The sequence below is a fragment of the Nuphar pumila genome, chromosome 6 (assembly GCF_984573655.1).
Source record: "Nuphar pumila chromosome 6, dmNupPumi1.hap1.1, whole genome shotgun sequence".
Taxonomy (NCBI): Eukaryota; Viridiplantae; Streptophyta; class Magnoliopsida; order Nymphaeales; family Nymphaeaceae; genus Nuphar; species Nuphar pumila.
This window is the reverse complement of record NC_143254.1, coordinates 96,285,681-96,307,968: the sequence shown is the minus strand read 5'-3', so window position 1 is coordinate 96,307,968 and position 22,288 is coordinate 96,285,681. Positions and strand designations below refer to the sequence as shown.

The following is a 22,288-nucleotide window of genomic DNA, read 5'->3' as shown; positions in this document are numbered from 1 at the left end:
TTTTTGGCTCATAAAAATATATTTTTCGACAGAAAATTAACATGATCTAAGAGTCGATTTCCGTTAAATCGAGCATGATAAGCACATCCAATGGTTAAGATCTATCATAAAACACTTGAAACTATGGGGCAGAACGAGAAAAGAGATATTTCATTATTTTGGACGGTGACCAGTTCATCTTATCCATGTATTTATAGTATGGCCATTTCAAAACCTTTTGTATAAATTTATTTATCTAATGATCTTATCTTTTTAATTTTGCATGTATTATTTAGTTGCATTTTCCATAAGGCAATGTGAGGTTTTTCTTCTAACAAGCCCATTGAATTTACAAGGACATTGTTATCAGTGCTCAAGAGAATTACATAAAAATAGCATTCTCTTGGAAAGAGTAAAAAACTTTGCAGAAATTATCATAATAATTTCTCTATATCTGTTTAAAAATTTATTAACAGTGTAGGAGGAGAATCTGGGTGCTGCTTTTTGCATGCTTCTTGGTTATCCAAAGATAATATAATTAAATTCACATATTAGTGCTATTTAAAACTGAAAAAGATGAAACTAATAGGGAAGAAACTACAACTTTAGGGCACGTTTGGAATCAAGAAAGATGTAAGAACAGTGATGCAAAATAAAAAATTCTTAGGGACTTTTTGACCCTTCCAAACGAGAAAAACTTTTCAGTTGAGAAAGTTTTTCTAAAAATTAGACTTTTTGATAGAAAACATTCTTCCATTGGATGGTGGAGAAATGTTTCCTACCATAAGAAAGTTTATTTTTACACTCTCCACCACCTAAGGTCTCACTATCACCACCACCCTCCTCCTCTCTCCCTCATTTTTTAACATTTTTTTCACTTTGTTTTTATCACGATACACAAACAAGCTAAAAACTTGTAGTATCAAAAACTCTCTTAGACAACTTTTTTTCCTATTAAGAGTTTTTCTCTTTTTCAAACGTGCCTGTATGAGCACAAAGACCAGAGTGCCGTATGGTTGTCTGCAAATGTGCCAACTTATTAAGAAAAATTGGAATAAATTGTAAAATTTCATTGTGAAGCACAATGCAACTTCACAATTCATACCCATTTATCTGGATAATTGGAGAAAAGTTGCAACGGAACAACAGTAAATCACCTGCAATTCTAGAACCTTTAGGATCAAAGATTCCTTCACAAAACAAAAACTTAAAAAAAAAAAGAAAAAGTAAAAAAGAAAAAAAGAAAATCTCCCGTTGGTCTTGGGAGCATTTAAATAAGTTAAAAAATCACAGTCCCTCCGGGCCCACATCATCTTGGGAAAATTTAAAAAAACTTTGTCTGGTATTATTGATTAATTTAAAAAATAAAAATGAAAAATGGAAGAAAATTTCCCCCACCCTCCTAAGCAGAGAGAGAGAGAGAGAGAGAGAGAGAGAGAGGAGAAGGGCCGGATAATTGCCTGCATCCATTTCCAATGCGGAGTCCCTCATGGCTGAGATCTACGCCTCCTCCCCCACACCTCATCCGCCTCTAGAGGACGACGCGCCGCTCTTCCATCACCACCATCAAGCGTTAGAGACCGGTTTCACGGCGGAGATTCCGGCGGCGAAGTTCGACTGCCTCGCCGGAAACTCTCGGTCTCCGGACGGCGCTGGGAGCTCTACCGACGGGTTCCTCCACCAAGATGCATGGGACACCTTCTGCCTCCTCAAAGCTCTACCGGAGAACGGCGACAGGAGCGGACTCCGGCCACGCGACGGGCTCCGTGCCCGAGTGGTCGCGGCGGCGGCCGAGTGTGTAGCGTTTTCCGAGATGGGTAGGAGGGGTTTCACCGCCGGGCCGGCGGCGGAGGTTGTTCGCTGCGGGGACTCCGGTGGGTTGGGGCGGGAGGGGGTGCTGGCGGGGAAGAGGAGGAAGGAGTCGAAGGGGGCGGAATTGGAGTACGAGGGTGAGGTAAGAAATCTTAGTTTTCTCCGTTCATCGTTTGGGAAACGGTTTGATTTGTGCTTTGGGGGTGTGATTTTTTATGCTCTCTCCCATAGTTAGGGCAGGAGGCGTCGTCGGAGTTGGCGAAGCCTCCAGCTTCTCGAACGTCTTCGAAGAGGAGCAGAGCTGCTGAAGTTCACAATTTATCCGAGAAGGTTGAAATCTTTCTCCATCTTAGGAGCTTCTGCTACGTAGTGTTTTTTTTTCATTGGTTGTTGATTTATGTGTCTTTTGTTTTCTTTTCAGAGGAGGAGAAGCAGGATCAATGAGAAAATGAAAGCCCTCCAAAATCTTATCCCTAATGCTAATAAGGTAAAACCCAAATGCTTAGTTTTTTCATTTGGTTCTCTATTTATTGTGTGGTATATCGTTTTATTCATTGGTAGAAGGGGTTTCTCGTTTATTTGTATTTCAGACTGACAAGGCTTCAATGCTAGATGAAGCTATTGAGTATCTCAAGCAACTTCAACTTCAAGTACAGGTGAGTTTTTCTTCTGTTTTGAAGCTGCCGAGTGTGCATTCTAGTGAATAATCTAGTTTATGTCATCAGTTTAATGCATTTCTTTGTTGATAATAGTGCTTTTGACATGCCATCTCTTTGTTTTGAGAAGCTTCTGGTTGTCATTGTGTAATAGGTTTTATTTGGTTGTCTTAACACATCTTACATGGTATCAGAAGCTAGCAATGCATATATATATATATGAAGTTGTTTCTGGTCATTATAGATAGGCAAATCAATTGATGAAATGCTTTAATTATTTATGATCTCCTTAGAAAGTCGTACAAGGGTTAGACTGATCTCTGTTGTTCCGCATATAACCCGAATTTTCTATGCATACTTTCTGTAATGTTCATGAACAGCTTAGCCTAAATTGCTCAGGCATGGGATCCACAAGCAACTGTTAGGCTCATATAGGGTCAACACAACTGGCATTTTGTGCCTTGGTTTTCACACGAGTTGTGACTTGAATACCCTGGTGTTTTATGGTGTGAATGGTGGATTATGGGGTTCATGGCCGGGCATAGAACATATTGGTATCTTTTACATGTCTAACTTTCCCCGTTGTCCTTATCACCAGTTGTTGGTCCCTTGGATGCTGCATTATCTATTATTTTGGCATATCTGATGGTGAGATGCATTATTTGGTCTTTGTCTGCCCTTCAACAGATATCTGTCTATGGACTGTCTGGACAAGCTAGGTTCATGTCTGTTGGTCCTTGGGTCAAACGTTTTCGCTAGCATGTTTGGCTTAATATGTATAGTTATTGGGATTGTAGATTCATAGAACAGTTTTGATTTATAGATATGGGTTTGACGCGAGCACATGTAGTTCCAAGAATGGATGAGTGCTTTTTAATCTTTCAATGGTGTATGTCTTTGTCCATGGATTTTGGAGTATACTGTGAGATTGTTTTCAGTGATGAAAGGTGTGGTACATTGTGAAATCAAACTTCCTACCTGTACATAACGGCCATCGAGTCCGATCCTTAGAACCTTCTGGCAGGCCAGAGCAAGCTTTGTCTCACTATCTTCCTCATTTGTGTAGTATTCCAGCGAAGAAAATGACGAATTACTAATTGATTGTTGTTGAAACTGATAATCTTTGCTAATTCTCTGTCAATATTGCTGCGGTCATAATGTCATATTATAAAATAGAACAAGGAGTTGGCCATGGATTAATGGTGTAGAAACTGCAAATTAAGAACTGACGTTGAAATTACATGTACTAAATGTATAAAAGTTATGTTTCACAAGAGTACAATAATTTATTTAATAATAAGATGCCTTTGTATTTTCAAGTCTGACGGATTAAGCCAATGGTATCTGATTTGCATTATCCTGCATCAAACTTGTATTAAGAGATTGTGAATATCAGGAAACATGTTTCACTTTATGGACATCCCAAGTGAACCATATTCCTGGCTGGTGGTACCTGTTGGTCATCACTTTTGCTCCCACATAACCATTTCATTCAATTTCTTGTTCATGATTTTTTATTTGGTTATAGCTCATGAATACTTGGTGCAAGGCAAAAGACGGGAATTAATTCTGTGTTTGATGCTGTCATGGTTACAGTTCCCAAATAAGACGTATTTCAGGGTTATAGACGGGGTTTAGTTCTGTTCTCTCAGGAGTCAGGACATTGTCAAGAGTATGATATTTTCTTTGAGAAGGCCAGGAATGAAGGGTAATGGTCTAACATACAAGAAGCATATTTTATGACTTTTAAACCACTTGTGTTCGTTCACTCAAATGCATATTCATGCAATCATAATTTGCAAATAAACAATTATTTTCAACTATGTGCATCTAACCATCACGAATTTGTATAAATAAAATCAGAGTTTAATGTTTTATCAACCATCTCTGGCTAATGTATGATACCAAAGAAGTTTTTGCATTCCTAAACAAGTTTATGTGCTTCCCTAACCCTTGCAGAATGAGATATAACTTTTTAGTAGGATATGCGATACTGAAGGCACGGCCTATTTGATGGCAACCAATTTTCAGTTATCAGCCTAGTTTCTTCCCTTCTTTCCAACTGCTGTTAGTATTGTCCTTGTAGGATTTATTTTGGATACTCTGTCATGTCGTGGCTAGGATGTTAGGGCTTGGTTGACAATGGGATTCCATGAGGGAAATCATTATAAGTTGATATGGTCAAGACTTTACTTTTTACTGATATTTGTTGTGGGCTGGGAAACTTTACTCATTTTGAGATGCTTGATCTGAGTGTTCTAAAAAGAACAGCACTTGAAAGACTGCACGCTATTTATTAGAGAAACCATCTTTCATGTGATGCTACATTTAATTTCTCAAAGTGCAATGCACGCTATTTATTTGGTGTTTGCTTATCCAATTTTCTCATGCTATGGCCTTGGTTCTTAACTTCGAGTTGGTTATCTTCTCACCTCTCTTTCTTCCTGTTCACAGATGCTGTCCATGAGAAACGGGCTTACTCTATCTTCCATGTACATGCCTCGAGAACTGCAGCCGATGCAGATGCCGCCAATGTCCATTAGCTTTGGGGCAGCAGGCAGCTCACTGCCCATAAACATGGGCAGTGAAATGCTGCCTATCATCCAAGAAGCCGCTGCACACCCATCCTTCAGCCTTTCCAGCCAGTGCTCACCCTCGCTTCAGGCCACAATGATGCCTAGTGTAACAAATGCCATCTCCAATTCAGAGACCACATTTTGCTTGGATCCATCACAGTGCCATCTCAAACCATATCAATTCCCCACAAGTGCTGATGTAAGTTGTAAACATCGTAATTATGTCTCTTCTTACTGGTTGGTTTGAAGAACATAACCATTTATGGTCCTTCCCTACTGAAGGAAATGTACAGAGCTGACATCTTACCACAACAACAATTAGACATCATTCAGTCTGCAAGCACAGCAGGTGCGGCTAACTACCATCCTGATTCCTGACATGGAATAGCTTCAAATTTCTTTTCCGATCTGTTTGTCTTTGGAAAGAAATATAAAACAAAAGGCACTGGTACAGCTTCTTTACCTGTAGATGGACAACCTATGTTGGAGGGGGCTGATTCTCTGGAAGTTTTCTTACTGCATGGAGACAGATCTGTGCCCACAAAGGATGTGAATAGCCCAGTTTCCTTCCAACACCAACATGAGTAAGGGCCCTTCTGTTCATTCGCGTTCTTCATTCTTCTTTTCTTCTTTTACCCTAACACTGATCATTCCTATCTAAATGTTTCACGGGTACGTAATATGACTTCAGTTTAAGAACAAGAAGTGCAACCCTTGAGGAGAAATAGAAGGGCTATGATTGCCAGCCACACTCACGTCTGTTGCATGGCCAGAATACCAGCTGATAACAAATTGTTGTTTTTCTCTTGACACCATTTGTATACAGGCGCTATCTCATCGCCTCCCTGTTATAACGCTTTAGAAAACAAGAGGGTAGTTTACAATTAATTCTCTCATTTCCACGTTTTCTTTTCAATCCTTTTGTTTTCCACTGTATTACTTGGAGATGCCTGAGAAATGAGAGCACCCCCATTCAATTGAAGGGAGAAATGAGAGCACCCCCATTTCCACGTTTTCTTTTCAATCTTTTTGTTTTCCACTGTTTTCCCTTCAGCATACCTGTTTGGTTGAAGGTGGAAATGCATATGCAATCTTCGCTGTAACCAATGGAGGGGAGACCCTTAAAACAAAGATAACCTGTCCTACTTGCACCCATTAATATACCAATGTAGAATCTAGTTGAGAAAATGTAATGACATTGACTACAGTTCTTGACAAACTTTTTCAGTTTTTTGCTTGTAAAGAGAGCTGTGGCACAGATTCCAAACAATATCATCGACGATCACAACTACAAGCACCTGAAATACCATTTACATCCTCAATTTGTTATTCTTGTGAGGATCTTTATTACTGAAGTTCAATACAGTACATTAAGAAAGCTGGCTCATTAATAAATAGTTGCAGCTACCAGTCTGAAAATAGGATAGATTAGGCCAACTTCTAGCAAATAAAAAAGCAAGAGAGGAAACAAGCCTTCTTCTCAAATCTAAACATTGGCAATCAGGAAGCAACCTCACAGAACTTCTAGTGAGATCAAGGTGATTTATCAAGCAATCATATCAGACTGAAACACGTGACAGAAACAATATGAATCAGGCATTGCCTGGATGACACTTCCGTTATAACTGCGCTCAATCTCCATAGCCACATGGATGGATGAACGCCTGCAGAAAACAAAGTGTAAGAGGAGAACAGAAGAACCTTTCTTCGTTTGTAGGCAAGCTTCTTCAAGTTGTAAATGCAATGGGAAATAAGAATTGGATTTTTATTCTTATTCACTCTAATTACCTTTGCAGTCTCAAACTGCATCTGCTGTTGATGTCGATATTCCCCCAAAGGAGCACCGCTAATTTTATTTTTCGTTTTCTTAATTTCGTTCAAGTGTACTTTCCATTTACTTCAATCTCGAGCAGGTCACCATCAAACTCACGCATTAAATGTGTATTCAACCATCCGAGGTACCTTCTCATAACAGTTCCGCCCTCAGCTGGTTTCTCAAAATGGCAGAACCAAATCATTTAATTCTATGAAGTCCCCTTCTAAAATGGCCAGTGGCAGTTCATTACTTGCATGATCAAGAGTGATAAAGTCCTGATTTCTGGTTTTCAGAAGTAAACTGCAGAAGAATAATAATGGTAACTGTTAGCAAAATATCAACACAACAAACAGCTTCACGTAAATTTAACTAGGAATGTGCTGGGCTCGGAGTGATTTCTGTTCCTTTTTACATACAAAACTCACGTTTTCTCGCAAAAACTTGGAAAACCCATTTGAAATCTATCAAGACTATCATCTTGAGAGCTAAAAGGCGCATCTCGCTTTCTTCACAGAATGAATACTTCCCAGTTTCTAATTAAGAAAACGCAGCAGAATATTGTTTAGATAGCACAACAGCAAAAGACCAGAATAAAATGAATGGGAATCCAATAAAATCACTCTTTTGGGTTGGAAATGGGCCTCTAGCAAAAGGAAAATAATATGAACTTCCCAGAAAACACAGTAGAATAGTGTTTAGATAGCACAACAGCAAAAGGCCAGAATAAATTGAATGGGAATCCAAAAAACACTTTTGTTGGAAATGGGTCTCTAGCAAAAGGACGATTATATGGACCACATCACATCCAGATAAGAACACGAGAATATTACCGTTTCATGATGCAAAGGTATATCTGAGGGCTGCACAACAGTAGACTTTAACTCATATTCTTCATCTAACATTGCCATCAGAATCTTCTGGAATTCATCATCTTCTGAAACTGCCTCCCCTTGAGCATCAGTTTCCAAAATGCAAGAGTCCGCAGTTTTATCATCCTGTGCAACAGGGATATCATCACAGCATCTGCTTGTTAGATTATTCTCAGTAAAAGATTGTATATTTTCCAGTCTTTGTCTTCGAAGATGGGCTCTTAGAAACAAGCGGCAGATGGCAAAAGAATCCTGAAAATTCATATAAAGAAAATGGATTAATATGACCAATTGATCACACAACTATTAAATGAAAGCAGAAAGAAAGCACCTCAATTAATCGAAATCCATAAATTACACACGAAAATCGATCAAGAAAAAAATGAACCACATGAAGCACATTTCCGAAACCCTAGAACAACAAAAAACGTTTTCATAAACCACGAACCAAAACCCCTACTTCAACCCAAACAAATACAGCAAAACCCTTACCTTATCTGCCGTAGAATCACAACCTTCATTCACGAGCACGTACTCATTCATCATCCAATCGGTCTCCTCGCAGCAAGGCGGCTTTCCCCGGCGAAAAACCAGCGCCCTCTTCATGGCCACGACCCCCTCCCTCGAAACAACAGGTCTATCCCTGCCTTCGATCCTCCACACCCCGCTCTCCGTCATTCGGATCCTTCGCCCTCCCTTCGCGTCCTTCCTCCCCCTGACCGTGAAAAAGAACCATTGGTCCTTTCCGGCCGCGAGTCCGGCCATCTCCGGCAGGTCGATGGGATCGAAGCGGTACACATCGACCTCCCTGATCAATTCCAGAAGCAATCGCGAAGAAGAGGGCTTGGCGGCGGACGATACCTTGTTCCTGAGGTAGTAGCACACGATCTCTTCCTCCGTCGGCTGGAATCGGAATCCAGGAGGGGCGATCGTCACGCCCTCCATGAACGGAGAGATCGAGATTCTTCCGATTCCGGCGTGATGCCGGCCGGAAATTTCATGCCTTCGGAACCCTAACCCTAATTCCGTTTCTCAGACTTTCTTCCTCCTCTCCCCCTCTCTTCCTCTGCAACTCTGAAAAATAAATTCTGATTTTTAGCTTAAAATCTTGGTTTTAAAGACGGGATTTAGAAATTAGAAGCCATCGTTAGACTAAAACAAGATTAATTAAATCACTAAGTTATTCTTAGTCCGGAGGCTGAAGCGTAGTAGCGTACTCGACAAGCTATCGGTACTGGGAACGGGAACATCTGGACCTGGTTATGGATTCGGGTCTGGATCGGTCCGAATGTATTTTCTCTGGATCTGGATTTGGATTTGGAGGAATAGGATTTTGGTTGAGATCTTAAACTATCGGGTTTAGGTGTACCAGTACATAACTGGATCTGGATGGAGGCAGTGGATTTAGAAGTCATCGTCCAACTAAAATGAAATAATTAAACTATTAAGTGATTCTTAATTGAAAATAGGAGGGCCAGAGGCAGAAGCGTGCTCCACAGGCTTGGTGCGATGGATATTGGCATGATGTGAACTTGGTTAACAGTTTGGGTCTGGATTGGCCCAATGAGTTTTCCCTGGATATGGATTTAAAGAATAGGATCTGGGATTCTCGATTGAGATCTTAAGTTGGCGACTTTGGGTGCATATAATTTCTGCTTGAATTTTTTCTCTTACAAAGTAGCAATCGATTTCAATGTGCTTTGTTCATTCGTGAAAAATTGGGCTTGCCCCGATGTGGATGGCTGCTTCATTATCATACTTTAGTTTCATAGGTTTGTCATCGCAAAAGCCCATATCTCGTAAGAGAGCTTTAATCCATATGAGTTTACATGATGTCGAGGCCATGGCACGGTACTCGGCTTCTGCGATGGACCTGGCAACAACGCTTTGATTCTTGCTTCTCCATGTAACCATATTTCCTCCAACGAGGGTGCAGTACCCTGATGTGGACTTTCTGTCGTTTGGGTCTCCTGCCCAGTTGGCATCTGAGTATCTTGTAACTTTGGTGTAGCCATTCTTGTGCACAAGGATGCTTCTGCCTGGGGATGACTTCATGTATCTCAGAATCCTTTGAGCGATGGCCAGGTGAGGGAGTTTGGGGTCATGCATGAATTGGCTGATGCGGTTAATGGTATATGTGATATCGGGTCTTGTGACGATGAGGTAAATTAGGTGTCCCACTAGTCTTTGAAATTGTTGACATCATGCACCGACTCTCCCTCATCCTTACTAACTTTGAGGTTCATGCACTCTCCATCATCATGCACCGATCAATGGGCGTGTTTGCGGGCTTGGCTCCAAGCATGCCGGCCTCCTTGAGTAGGTCCATGGCGTATTTTCGTTGGCACAAGAATATAACCTTGTCAGATTACGCAACTTCTATGCCAAGGAAGTAGCAGAGCTTTCCGAGGTCCTTGATTTCAATTTTTTGACGAAGATGACTTTTTACTGCATCGATTAACCTGGGGTCGTCCCCTGTTATGATGATGTTGACTACATAGACGAGGATGACAACAGTACCTGCAGTGCTTCTTTTGTTGAACATAGAGTACTCGGATGCACTTCTTTGAAAGCCGAATTATGTGAGGGCATCACTGAGCTTGGCAAACCATGCACGTGATGATTGCTTGAGACCGTATAGGGCCTTTTTTAATTAGCAGACAAGGTTTCTGTCCCTCGTACCAGAGTGACCTGGTGGCAACTCCATGTAAACTTCTTCTTGGAGATTTCCATGCAGCAAGGCATTGTTGACATCAAGTTGATATAGTGGCCACCTTTGGTTTGCGGCAACGGATAGAAGGATTCTGATAGAGTTCATTTTTGCCACTGGAGTGAAGGTCTCGTGATAGTCGGTCCCTTTCACCTGGGTGTACCCTTTTGCGACCATCTTGCTTTATACCACTTAATGGTCTCGTCACTACAATACTTAATCTTGTATGTCCATCAATAGCCCACCGGTCTCTTGTCTTGGGGAAGAGGGATGAGTTCCCACATCCCATTTTTTTTAGGGCATCAAGTTCTTCCTCCATGGTGGCTCTCCGTACATCTTGGGCATTGGGTTCTTTGAAGGTGGATGGCTCCGTCTTGGAGTAGAATTTGCAAAGGTACGAGAGGTATGCGTTGGAGAATCCATCGAAGGACATGTGCCTTTCAATAGGATGATCGGTGGATCCGAAGGCAAAATAGGTGTAGAAGTCTATCAGTCTAGTTGGGCATCTGGTGGTTTTGTCGGATCTTCGTGGCACCATAACGTGCTCAACAGGGCTCTCGGTCGGTATATGGGTGTCAGAACTGGTGGGGATGTCATTGCTGGGATGTTCGGCTGCTGTACAGTCGGTGATCTTGGTGGGGCCCACCTCTCTAGCGTCAATGGTAGGCAAAATAGGAACGACTTCCTATGGGGTGCACTCCCCCTGAAGGTAGTTATCAAAGGCGGATGGATCTCTCACTTAGTAATAGGGCTCTTCCTCGAAGAATTTGACATCCTAGGAGAACAAGAGTCTTCGGTTAATGGAGTCCTAGCATTTGTATCCCTTTTTGATAGAGGAATACCCAAAAAATATGCATGTTGCTTCTCTTCTCTCGAGTTTGTCTCTATACATTTCTTGTAAGTGGACGAAGCATTTACACCCGAACACATGAAGGTGAGACATGGATATGCACTTTTCCCTAATCATCTCCATGGGAATCCTATAGTGGATGGCCGGGTTGGGAAGACGATTAGACACATAGCAAGCGGTGGATACATAATCTGCCCAAAAGCGCTTGGGTACATTCATATGAAACATGAAGGCCCTAGCTATGTTCAAGAACGTTCTATTTTTACGCTCGGCGACATTGTTTTGTTGAGGTGTGCCAGTGCAACTGGTCTAGTGGGTGATGCTGCAATTAGTAAGATATTCAGTGAACTTGGAGTTCACGTATTCCGTCCCATTGTCCGAGCAGAGGGTTTTGATCTTAGCATTGAACTGGGTTTTGACCATGTTCTTGAATTCCCTATAAGTGTCGAACACTTCACCCTTGTGTTTGAGCATATATACCTATGTTGCATATGAGCAATCATTGGTGAAAGTTACAAAATATTGGAACCCAAAGTATGACTCTTAAGGGCCGACCCCCATACATCAGAGTGAACGAGGGAAAAAAATCTTATCACCTTTTGTTTCAGACAAATGAAAGGAAATTCTGGTTTGTTTAGAATATTGGCATGTGTCACATGACTCCTGAGATGGTGTGATGTCGGGAAAATTTTCTTCAAAATTTGGTGAGAGACGTGTTTGAGTCTGAGATGTCATTTCCTATCCATGTTACCTGCAGCTTCTTTTTGCTGACCTTCAAGAATAGCCGCAAGATTAGACTTGTTGATTTGTTGTAGAAGTTGTGCAAGGTCTTCTACGGTGGCTCCAGTTCTTTATCCTTTACTGTTTTCACATGGTTTTTGTTGCTCGGGGCGCCTGTGGATTTCCCAGCATCTTTCTTTCAAGTGCCTGAGCTTCTTACAATGAGTGCATCGAGGCCTTACCCAGCCAGGTGGGTGATCGTTCCCCATGTGCTCGATAGGAGGTCGGGTCATGTTCTCCTTGGAGTTGTTGGAGAAGGCGGCTCTGTAACGCCCCGGATTTCCAAAACAAAGATAAGTTAAAATTTTCATGAATTTCTTTTTTTCTTTTTTTTTTTCTTTGCAGCGGACCTTAGAAAGCTTTTAGCAGCGGAATAAGACGATAATGACTCGTCAGTTTTAGAAAACTCCGAGCACGTTGCAGGTATATGGCCAAGCAACTCATTGACCACCAAAGTGTTCCATTTTATCGAAAGCACATGTTTATTACAACACTACTGCTTAGAAAAGCAGTGAAGGTTCAATAAAAAGGAAGCAGTACAACTCTGTCTAGAGAAACCCTGGAACTCGATGCCGCCTTGCTCCGCATATCGCCACGCAGGTTCAACACCTGAAATTCCCATAAAACGGGGTCAGAACCACTGATGGTCTGGTAAGTAGGCAAACACCTATCTATTCAACTCAAGTAAATGCATAGACCACTCAGGGTCGCAGTTCGTAATACGACGCTCAAGCCTCCATGATTTAGCGTATATCGCAAAAGCCTCATCAGGGCTATGAGTTGAACATACACGCAAGTCGTCATGACTTCGCATAAGCCTCTTCAGGGCTGTGAGTTAGAATAACCTCTTAAGTCTCTACGACTTAGCCTTGACTTCCTCAGAGTCACGAATGAATGTCTAGCTCAAGCCTTTATGCTTGGCAGATCCGTATCCTACGAATCTAAGGACAGCTCTCCGAGCTTCACTTAGTCGTACGGATATCAATGGGGTTCTTTCCCAATCGGTCCAGTAGTATACCGACCATGACACCCTCACAAAGGTTATGCAGGACTGACTCAACAACGTCATCCACTCATACATTCAAAGTAGCGTTGTACCTAAGCTAATGCTTTGTTTCGATAATTGCATCTCCCCCTGGGCTTAGGGGACTCATATCTGGGCGACAACGCGACGATCTGGGGGTTGATTATTCTATGTATTTTAGATACCCCAGAGGCCTGTTGACCCCATCCCCCTAGTAGGACGGTACAACATACCGGAAGAGATCCTTACTAGGTATCCGAATGCATTCTGCTACTGCAGTAGTTGGGTTCAATCCTTAGATATTTAAGGATAACCACGACCTCCATACCTCTGAGTGACGAAGGCCATCAATGAACTCTATCAGGTTTGGGTGAAATATATGTCACTCAAGGCTGCGCCATCACTGTCTTCCTCTGTGAGAAATTCTGAAAGGGGCCTGCCGGTCTTACAATTACTTGACGAACATTGCATGCCTATAGGGCAGCCTTTGAGAAGTATGTACCCGACCCCAATCAACCACATGGTTTTCATCGTGGAACAAAGGTTTTATTCATATGCATGCTTAACTCTGCTCTCGGCACTTCGGCCTTGACGAGCACTTCACCTCTTTCGGTGGAAACAACACACTCCGGCTTAGCGACCCTTACGAGTCTGGTTGTCTGATAATTCTCAATGAGCATGCACATGACTCGATCTCTACGGATCGGCTACTCGGCGTATTTTTACGCAACGAGCTCAGGACCTCGTCAAGGTGCCACCACTGCTTTGGCGCAACGGCTCTTACAAGTATGGTGCCCTTGCAGGTGCTAGGGAGACGAGTTATTCTAACATCATTCCAACAAAGGACATCATTGTGCCACTTAACTGGTTCTGACAGCTCTTCTGCCAACCATTCTGTCAACACCTTCTCTGCTCTACCGGCAGTGGTGCGACGAACCTTTCTACATCGTAGAAGGCGTTCCATAACTGGGTAGCACTTCTGCTACGTTCTTTCTGAGCCATTCTTAGCTCCTTCAGGAATTTCAGCAGCACTTCCTCTCTTTTACGGAGAAAGCGTGCGTTTTTTTTATCCATTTCAGCGGCATCTCCCTTCTTTGGTGTGAAATCGCTACGCTTAACTCGGGAAATGGATGCGCACCGTTGTGCGTACTTTGCATCCATCAAGGTTGCAGGAACCTTGGGCCATAGCCAGGCCATACGTAATTGATTTAGTCTTTACGTAAAGAGCATTTTGCCAAAAGGCGAAGCCTTTCCAATAGGGGCTTCATTCGTCAAGCAGAATCTTGCACGAGGAGCGGTAAGGGAATCGCATGGGCGATTTTGGAGTTGATCTCCATTTGAACGCTCACTTACGCGCCATATATGTAATATAAGCAGAAGCCTGTGCTTTATACAGCGGCGGCGTAAAGGAAATGCATATACTATTGTTCAGGGTGTGTAACTGAACGAAATATTCTACATATATAACAAAGCAGAAGCCTTGGCATCGTTCGACGCGACGGCGTAAGTAAATACATTGCAGAAAGCAGGAGCCTTGGCATCGTTCGACGCGACGGCGTAAGTAAATGCATAATCGGAAGTGCTTTAATCGGAAGTACAGAAAGCAGGGAGCCTTGGCATCATACGACGCGACGGCAAAGGTAAATTACATAGCCTGTGCGATATAAGACGCGTCAGCAGAATCAGCAGATATATACCTAGATCTGTATCCAACGATAGTTACGAGGCGAGCGAGTGAACATCGAAGTGTCCTAGAGGGCTCAACCAAGAACTAGGGTGAGATACTATTTTGAAGAACGCATATACTGCGTATTCGAACATATATATCCGACGATAGTTACGAGGCGAGCGAGTGAACACCGAAGTGTCCTAGAGGGCTCAACCAAGAACTAAAGCAAGATACTACTTCAGAAAGTATATGCTATATACAAACAATCAAATACTTGAGAGAGATGGTTTAATGAAGCGAACTTACTTCAATTTGAGGAAGAAACGACTCTGATTGCTTCAAACGCTTCGAACGAGGCTCGACTTCGAAAAAGGATCAACTTCGAACTTCGGACGAAAAAGGACTTGGACTTTGACTTTGAACCAAACCAGGTTCAAGTCAATTCAACTAGGTTCAGACTTAGGTCAAGTAGGTTCAGACCTAAGTCAGGTGGGTTAGGACCAGGTCAGGCAGGCTCAGACCAGGTCAAGCAGGCTCAGGCTAAGTCAGGCAGGCTCAGACCAGGTCAGGTGGGCTCAGGTGGGCTAGGCTAGGTAGGGGAGGTTTGGAAAAAGGAGGAGAAAGAGAGGGGTTGGCGATTTTCTAAAGGAGGGGGGGTCCTCTATTTATAGGTTCTGAAACTTGGGCCCCAAGTTTCAGAATCCCCTCTTTACCCCTTGGCTTTTCAGAAATCCCTTCCATGGAAGGTGCTGAAAGGAGCTGGAAGGCTCTGGAAGGTGCTGGAATATTCTAGAATCTTCTAGAATATTTTCTGAGAAATATTTCTGTGGGTCCCACCCATATTTCTGTGGGTCCCGCAAGAATTTCGGGTTTTCGGCGATTTTTTTCCGAAAAATTCTGAGTACGCCATTATCTTCGTATTGATGCCACTAAGAAAGTTGGCTCGCAGAAATCCTTTGATTTTGTTCAGATAGGAAGTTATGGCTTCCAGAGTGTTTGAGCATATATTCGCGATTCGACGAATATCCTAAGTGTAACTGGCTCGCAGGAATTGATTCGTTTCGCATTCTGAGAAAAATGCCATTTTTAGCGGTAATTGCCTCATGAATTTTATTCAGATATTTTCTGAAAAATTGCGGGTCTTACATCATTACCCCCTTAAAGGAATTTCATCCGCGAAATTCAGCTAAGAGTACAAGGTGAAGAGTTCAGGATATTTATCCCGCATATCCGATTCGGGCTCCCAAGTGCAATCATCGACTCCGTGATGTTGTCATCTCACTTTGACAAGTGGAATGACCTTCGTCCTTAGCACTTGCTCCCGTCGGTCCATGATCTCTACTGGCCTTTCTTCCACCGTCATATCCTCCTGGATGTCAATATCTTCATGTTGGATGACGTGGGAAGGGTCGTGAACGTATTTTCTAAGCATTGACACATGAAATACGTTGTGTATCTGTGTATACTGCGGCGGCAATGCTACTCTGTAGGCGGTCTTTCCTATCCGGCTCAAAACCTCGAAGGGACCAACGAATCTGGGTCTGAGCTTCCCCTTCTTTCCGAAATGAAACACACTCTTGGTTGGGGAGACCTTGATAAAAACTTTATCTCCAACCGCAAAAGTGAGTTCCCTACGCCGCTGATCGGCGTAGCTCTTCTGTCGACTCTGAGCAGTCAGTAGCTTCTTCCTGATCATGTGGACCTGCTCAGTATAATGCTGCAACACTATGGGCGAGTCCAAGGTTCGCTCACCCACTTCACCCCAATGGATTGGTGATCGACAGGGTTGCCCGTACAAGGCTTCATACGGTGCCATTCCAATGCTAGCGTGGTGGCTATTATTATAAGCAAATTCAGCCAACGCTAGGTGGGAATCCCAATCACCTTTCCATTCTAGCATACAGGCTCTTAGCATATCTTCAAGAGTCTGTATGGTTCGTTCTGATTGCCCATCTGTTTGGGGATGGAATGTTGTACTGAACTTGAGTTTCGTCCCCATGGCTCTTTGAAGCTGCTCCCAAAAGTGAGAGGTGAACTTCGGGTCACGATCGGATATGATCGAAATCGGCACTCCATGGAGTCTAACGATTTCCCGAATGTAGATCTCTGCCAACCGTTCAGTTGAGTATCGAGTGTTGATCGGCAGGAAGTGAGCAGACTTGGTGAGTCTGTCCACGATCACCCATATCGAATCGTGTTGTCTCTTGGATCGAGGCAATTCAACGATGAAATCCATCGTAATGCCTTCCCATTTCCATTCTGGAATCTCGATCCGTTGCATTTTCCCACCAGGTCGTTGATGCTCAATTTTTACTTGCTGGCAGATTAAACACCTTGAGACAAATGTAGCCACATCACGTTTCATACCCCTCCACCAGTACTTTCTCTGTAAGTCCCGAAACATTTTTGTACCTCTAGGGTGAATGGTGTACTTGCTGTTATGAGCCTTCTGGAGTACTTCCTGTCTTAGCTCAGGGTTATTTGGAAGAAAGTGTCATCTTTTGCAGCACGAGCTTTTAATTCCAAGTACTGGGGGTCCTTGAACTGTTCGGCTATGATGCGATCGAGGATCTCGATATGGATTGTCAGGCATGACAATCGAATCTTTCCTGGGTCAGCCAGGAATGGCTTCCAACTGACAAAATCCTCCATCAGCTTCCATTGTCCGGTGAGGCTGGCCAGAGTGCCAACAGTCTTGCGACTAAGGGCATCTGCTACAACATTCGCTTTTCCAGGGTGATAGGAAAGCATGAATTCATAGTCTTTGAGAAATTCCAGCCATCGCTGTTGCCGCATATTGAGTTCCTTTTGAGAAAAGAGGTATTTAAGGCTTTTATGGTCCGACATGACCTCAAATTTCTCTCCATAAAGGTAGTGTCGCCATATTTTAAGTGCGAACACTACCGCGGCAAGCTCAAGATCGTGGGTTGGATAGTTTTTCTCATGAATTCTTAACTGACGGGATGCATAGGCGATTACTTTGCCATGCTGCATCAATACGCAACCCAGACCTGTTCCCGAGGCATCGGTATAAGCCACGAAGCCTCCTTGACCAACAGGTAAGGTAAGGACAGGGGCAGTGGTAAGCCTCTGTTTGAGAACCTCAAAGCACTCCTTACACTGGTCAGTCCATTCGAACTTGACTCCCTTCTTCAACAATTTTGTCATCGGTACGGCGATTCGGGAGAAGTCTTGTATGAACTTCCGATAATATCCGGCAAGTCCAAGAAAGCTGCGGACCTCAGTGATATTTTTTGGCTGCTTCCAGTCTATCACAGCTTCGACCTTCGTAGGATCTACTGCAATTCCATCTTTGGAGATCACATGGCCAAGGAACATTACTTTGTCTAGCCAGAATTCACATTTTGAAAACTTGGCATATAACTGATTATCTTGAAGGGTTTTCAAGACGATTTTCAAGTGCTCCTTGTGTTGTTCCTCATTCTCTGAATACACGAGAATGTCATCAATGAAGACGATGACAAAAGTGTCTAAGTATGACTTGAACACTCGGTTCATCAGGTCCATAAAGACTGCAGGCGCATTAGTAAGTCTGAAGGGCATTACTACGAACTCATAATGGCCATATCTCGTTCTGAAGGCAGTCTTAGGTATATCCTCCTCCTTAACTCTGAGCTGATGGTATCCAGACCTGAGGTCGATCTTGGAGAACACTCTCGTTGTTCTGAGCTGATCGAATAAGTCCTCAATCCGAGGCAACGGGTACTTATTTTTAACGGTTGCCTGGTTAAGCATCCGATAATCGATGCATAACCGAAGGGATCCATCCTTCTTCTTTACAAATAGTACCGGGGCTCCCCATGGTGACATACTTGGTCGGATGAACCCTTGTTCCATCAGTTCTTCCAACTGACACTTCAACTCACTGAGTTCAGCTGGTGCCATACGATAAGGGGCTTTGGATATTGGCGCTGTTCCAGGTAAGGATTGAATTCCAAATTCAACCTCACGAAGTGGCGGAAGTCCTGGCAATTCCTCAGGAAAAAGATCGGGAAACTCCCGCACTACTTCCAAACTCTCAAGGGGTTGGTCGTTGGATTTTTCCACCGAGAGACTCAACAGGAAGGCCACACAACCCTTCCTAAGGTATTTTTGTACCTTAAGTGCTGATATGAGCCTTTTTTGTGGAACTGGTTTGGATAACCGGTATTCTATCTTAGGCAATCCGGGTCGAGATAGAATTACTCTGCCCTCGCGGCACAGAATCTTGGCATTATTCTGAGCCAACCAATTCATTCCCAGAATGACATCGTACTGTATCATATCGATCAGGATGGCGTCAGTAGGCAAGTGTTGCCCTACTATCTCAATATCCAATTTTTTCACACACCGGATACATTTGGTGCGTGCACCCAACGGGTTATATACTTCGATCATTTTATCAATCGGTTGCACCGAGGCGTGGAGTTGTTCGGTGAAATCGTCAGAGATAAACGTATGAGTAGCACCACAATCAAACAAGACGTAAGCTGCATGTCCATTAACAGGTACGATGCCTTCAATGAGGTCACCGGTTTCGACTTGTTCAGTCGTTACAGCATATACACGACCTGCAGCAGGCCTTTGTTCTACTCTAGGTGGGGGTCGTTGGACTAGTGTTCGTTGTGGTACTTGTTGAGAGGGTCTGGCAGATCCGGCATTCCTCCTCTGCTCATCAATAAGCTTCTTCCTGCATTGTCTTGCAATGTGGCCCACTTTGCCACAGTAGAAGCATTCACCTGTGTCACGTGGACATGATCCTCTTGCGTGATTTACATGGCATTTTGGGCAGTTCGGGTTGGATTGCAGGTTGTTTGGAGCCATGTTCTGCCTTGGCCTTACAACTTGTTGAGTGTTGTTCCCACCTTGGAACCTTTTCTTCTGAAAGGGTTGTCGTGAACCCTGGCCACTTGGAAACATTCTCTTCTTGTTCCCACCATCAACTATGGGCCTTTTTGCTATGATCACTTTTGATCGCGCCCAATCCACTTGTATTTTTGAAGCTGCTGCCACAGCCGTTTGAAACGTTTGGGGCATGCTGGTGATAACCCGTGACCTTAGCCCTTCTCGCAGTCCATTGATGTACTTGTCGGCCCTTTCTTGGTCGGTCTCAAATAACCGGGAGCAGTACCGTTCAAGATTTTGAAATTTGGTGGTATAGTCAATCAGATTCATGCCACCCTGCTCCAATTCCAGAAACTCCATCTTCTTCTTGTTTCTGGAGTGTAATGGAAAGTAATTATCCATGAAAGCTCTCCGGAAGTCAGTCCAAGGAATGACTTCAACTTCCGAGAACTGGATAATCTTAGTGGTATCCCACCACTTTCGTGCGTTGTCTTTCAGCCTGTACGTGCCAAAGTTGGTCTTCTTTTCTTCTGGTACTCCCAGCACCAGGAAGGCACGTTCGGTCTCTTCGACCCAACTTTCTGCCAGTTCAGGATCGGCTCTACCGGCGAAGACTGGTGGATCGAGCTTGAGGAATTTTTCATAGGTTATTCCCCCAAGGTTTTCGCTTCGAGGTGCGACTGGTTCTGGCCTTGTTTCTCGAATGACAGTAACCAAATTGTTGAGTGTTTCCAGCAGGAATCCTTGAGTATGAGACTCCTCGCTCGGCATGGTTCTCCTCGTCGTAGGAGCCATTTATCTACCACATACAAGCAACGTGTTTTAGTTTCACAATGTATATATCGCGCAAAGTTTTATTTACTTAATATACATCACATTTACACAAGCATCGCCTTAAACAAAACGTCATGCCGCACTGGCAGACTTTTAGGCGTTGAGTAACTATGTACATGAGTCTATTGACTCCAAAATACTATCAGTCTCTTCTAGGAACTGGACTTCTTTCTTGACCCAAAGAACCCGAAGTATCGTTTACTTCCACATTGCCTTGGTGCAGGCACTACTAGTTTTGGCTTGGGCGGCACTTCCGCACTCTCAAGCGACTCTTGTGGATAGATCAGTGATGCCGGTCCACTTGCCCATTCAGTGGCATCTTGGCTCGGGGAATCCGATACCATAACAGGATGATAGGGGTTGTATCCCTCTTCCTGGCCATTCAGACTCGGCGTTGGTGAAGCCGCTCTGTTCCCCCATATAATAGTACTTTGATTCGAGGAATCTGAAATCATAATGGGATTATAGAAGAAGTTGTTGCATCCCTCCTCCCAACTGTGCAAGCTAGGCGTATATGATGCCTGTTGATAGCCTTGCGATTGACCAAATCCCTCAAGGAAGTTCAAGTCAAATCCTACCAGAGATGGTAGTTCATCAGAAGTCGCTGGGGTACGGCTACTCCCTCTACTGGAGTAATGTGGCCCACTAACACGCGAGGTCTCATCCCTAAGACCAAGCGATCCCTGCCGACCCATATCGGCGGTATGCTTCATTTGACATTCGTTGGCGGAATGCCCTTCTTCGCCACAATACTAGCAGTCTTGGACTTCATATGGGCATACCCACTCATCGTGCATGATCCCGCAACGATAGCAGTATCCTCGGGAGTCGTGAGTTGCAATCTATACAAAGATGCACCCAGATCAGAACAAGAAGTATAAAATATACTCACAGTGCGATATGGTGGACAAGACAGGTCTTGAATCAGGTTTCTCAGACTCTTGCTCTGATACCAATTCTGTAACGCCCCGGATTTCCAAAACAAAGCTAAGTTAAAATTTTCATGAATTTCTTTTTTTTTTTTTTTGCAGCGGAACTTAGAAAGCTTTTATCAACGGAATAAGACGATAATGAGTCATCGGTTTTAGAAAACTCTGAGCACGTTGCAGGTATGTGGCCAAGCAACTCATTGACCACCAAAGTGTTCCATTTTATCGAAAGCACATGTTTATTACAACACTACTGCTTAGAAAAGCAGTGAAGGTTCAATAAAAAGGAAGCAGTACAACTCTGTCTAGAGAAACCCTGGAACTCGATGCCGCCTTGCTTCGCATATCGCCACGCAGGTTCAACACCTGAAATCCCCATAAAACGGGGTCAGAACCACTGATGGTCTGGTAAGTAGGCAAACACCTATCTATTCAACTCAAGTAAATGCATAGACCACTCAGGGTCGCAGTTCGTAATACGACGCTCAAGCCTTCATGACTTAGCGTATATCGCAAAAGCCTCATCAAGGCTATGAGTTGAACATCCACGCAAGTCGTCATGACTTCGCATAAGCCTCTTCAGGGCTGTGAGTTAGAATATCCTCTTAAGTCTCTACGACTTAGCCTTGACTTCCTCAAAGTCACGAATGAATGTCTAGCTCAAGCCTTTATGCTTGGTACATCCGTATCCTACGAATCTAAGGACAGCTCTCCGAGCTTCACTTAGTCGTACGGATATCAATGGGGTTCTTTCCCAATCGGTCTAGTAGTATACCGACCATGACACCTTCACAAAGGTTATGCAGGACTGACTCAACAACGTCATCCACTCATACATTCAAAGTAGCGCTGTACCAAAGCTAATGTTTTGTTTCGATAATTGCACCTCCCCCTGGGCTTAGGGGACTCATATCTGGGCGACAACGCGACGATCTGGGA

At 43.5% G+C, this 22,288-nt stretch overlaps 2 protein-coding genes across 4 annotated transcripts; one reads left to right on the top strand and one right to left on the bottom strand.

The window, feature by feature from the left end:
- The first annotated feature begins 1,406 nt into the window (after positions 1-1,406).
- Positions 1,407-6,013, top strand: LOC149835297 (uncharacterized). Its single transcript, XM_090008360.1, has 8 exons — positions 1,407-1,933; positions 2,023-2,121; positions 2,213-2,278; positions 2,382-2,447; positions 4,902-5,222; positions 5,306-5,372; positions 5,478-5,607; positions 5,715-6,013. The coding sequence occupies exons 1-8, from the start codon at positions 1,469-1,471 to the stop codon at positions 5,749-5,751; spliced, it is 1,251 nt and encodes a 416-aa protein (XP_089864486.1). The 5' UTR covers positions 1,407-1,468; the 3' UTR covers positions 5,752-6,013.
- A 332-nt stretch (positions 6,014-6,345) lies between these two features.
- LOC149835296 (NAC domain-containing protein 2-like) lies at positions 6,346-8,785 on the bottom strand. Of its 3 annotated transcripts, XR_016432312.1 has the most exons (4): positions 8,201-8,770; positions 7,670-7,960; positions 6,812-7,139; positions 6,346-6,687 (listed from the first exon to the last, which is right to left on the bottom strand). XR_016432312.1 is itself a non-coding variant. In XM_090008362.1 (3 exons), exons 1-3 carry the CDS (start codon positions 8,651-8,653, stop codon positions 7,098-7,100), a joined length of 786 nt encoding a protein of 261 aa, XP_089864488.1. In that variant the 5' UTR covers positions 8,654-8,785; the 3' UTR covers positions 6,346-7,097. The 3 variants fall into 3 exon arrangements, 2 of the variants coding, with proteins under 2 accessions (XP_089864488.1, XP_089864487.1); XM_090008362.1 differs by having other exon boundaries at positions 6,346-7,139; positions 8,201-8,785; XM_090008361.1 differs by lacking the exons at positions 6,346-6,687; positions 6,812-7,139 and adding an exon at positions 7,256-7,372.
- Between the last annotated feature and the right edge of the window lie 13,503 nt (positions 8,786-22,288).

Excerpts from the sequence above, each read along its gene's own strand:
- LOC149835296 (XM_090008361.1), bottom strand. The coding sequence starts at position 8,653 with ATGGAGGGCGTGACGATCGCCCCTCCTGGATTCCGATTCCAGCCGACG. Across the intron at positions 7,961-8,200 it reads GTGATTCTACGGCAGATAAG|GATTCTTTTGCCATCTGCCG; the intron begins GTAAGGGTTTTG and ends ATGAATTTTCAG. Across the intron at positions 7,373-7,669 it reads TACCTTTGCATCATGAAACG|AAACTGGGAAGTATTCATTC; the intron begins GTAATATTCTCG and ends TTTCTTAATTAG.
- LOC149835297 (XM_090008360.1), top strand. The coding sequence starts at position 1,469 with ATGGCTGAGATCTACGCCTCCTCCCCCACACCTCATCCGCCTCTAGAG. Across the intron at positions 1,934-2,022 it reads AATTGGAGTACGAGGGTGAG|TTAGGGCAGGAGGCGTCGTC; the intron begins GTAAGAAATCTT and ends TCTCTCCCATAG. Across the intron at positions 2,279-2,381 it reads TTATCCCTAATGCTAATAAG|ACTGACAAGGCTTCAATGCT; the intron begins GTAAAACCCAAA and ends TTTGTATTTCAG.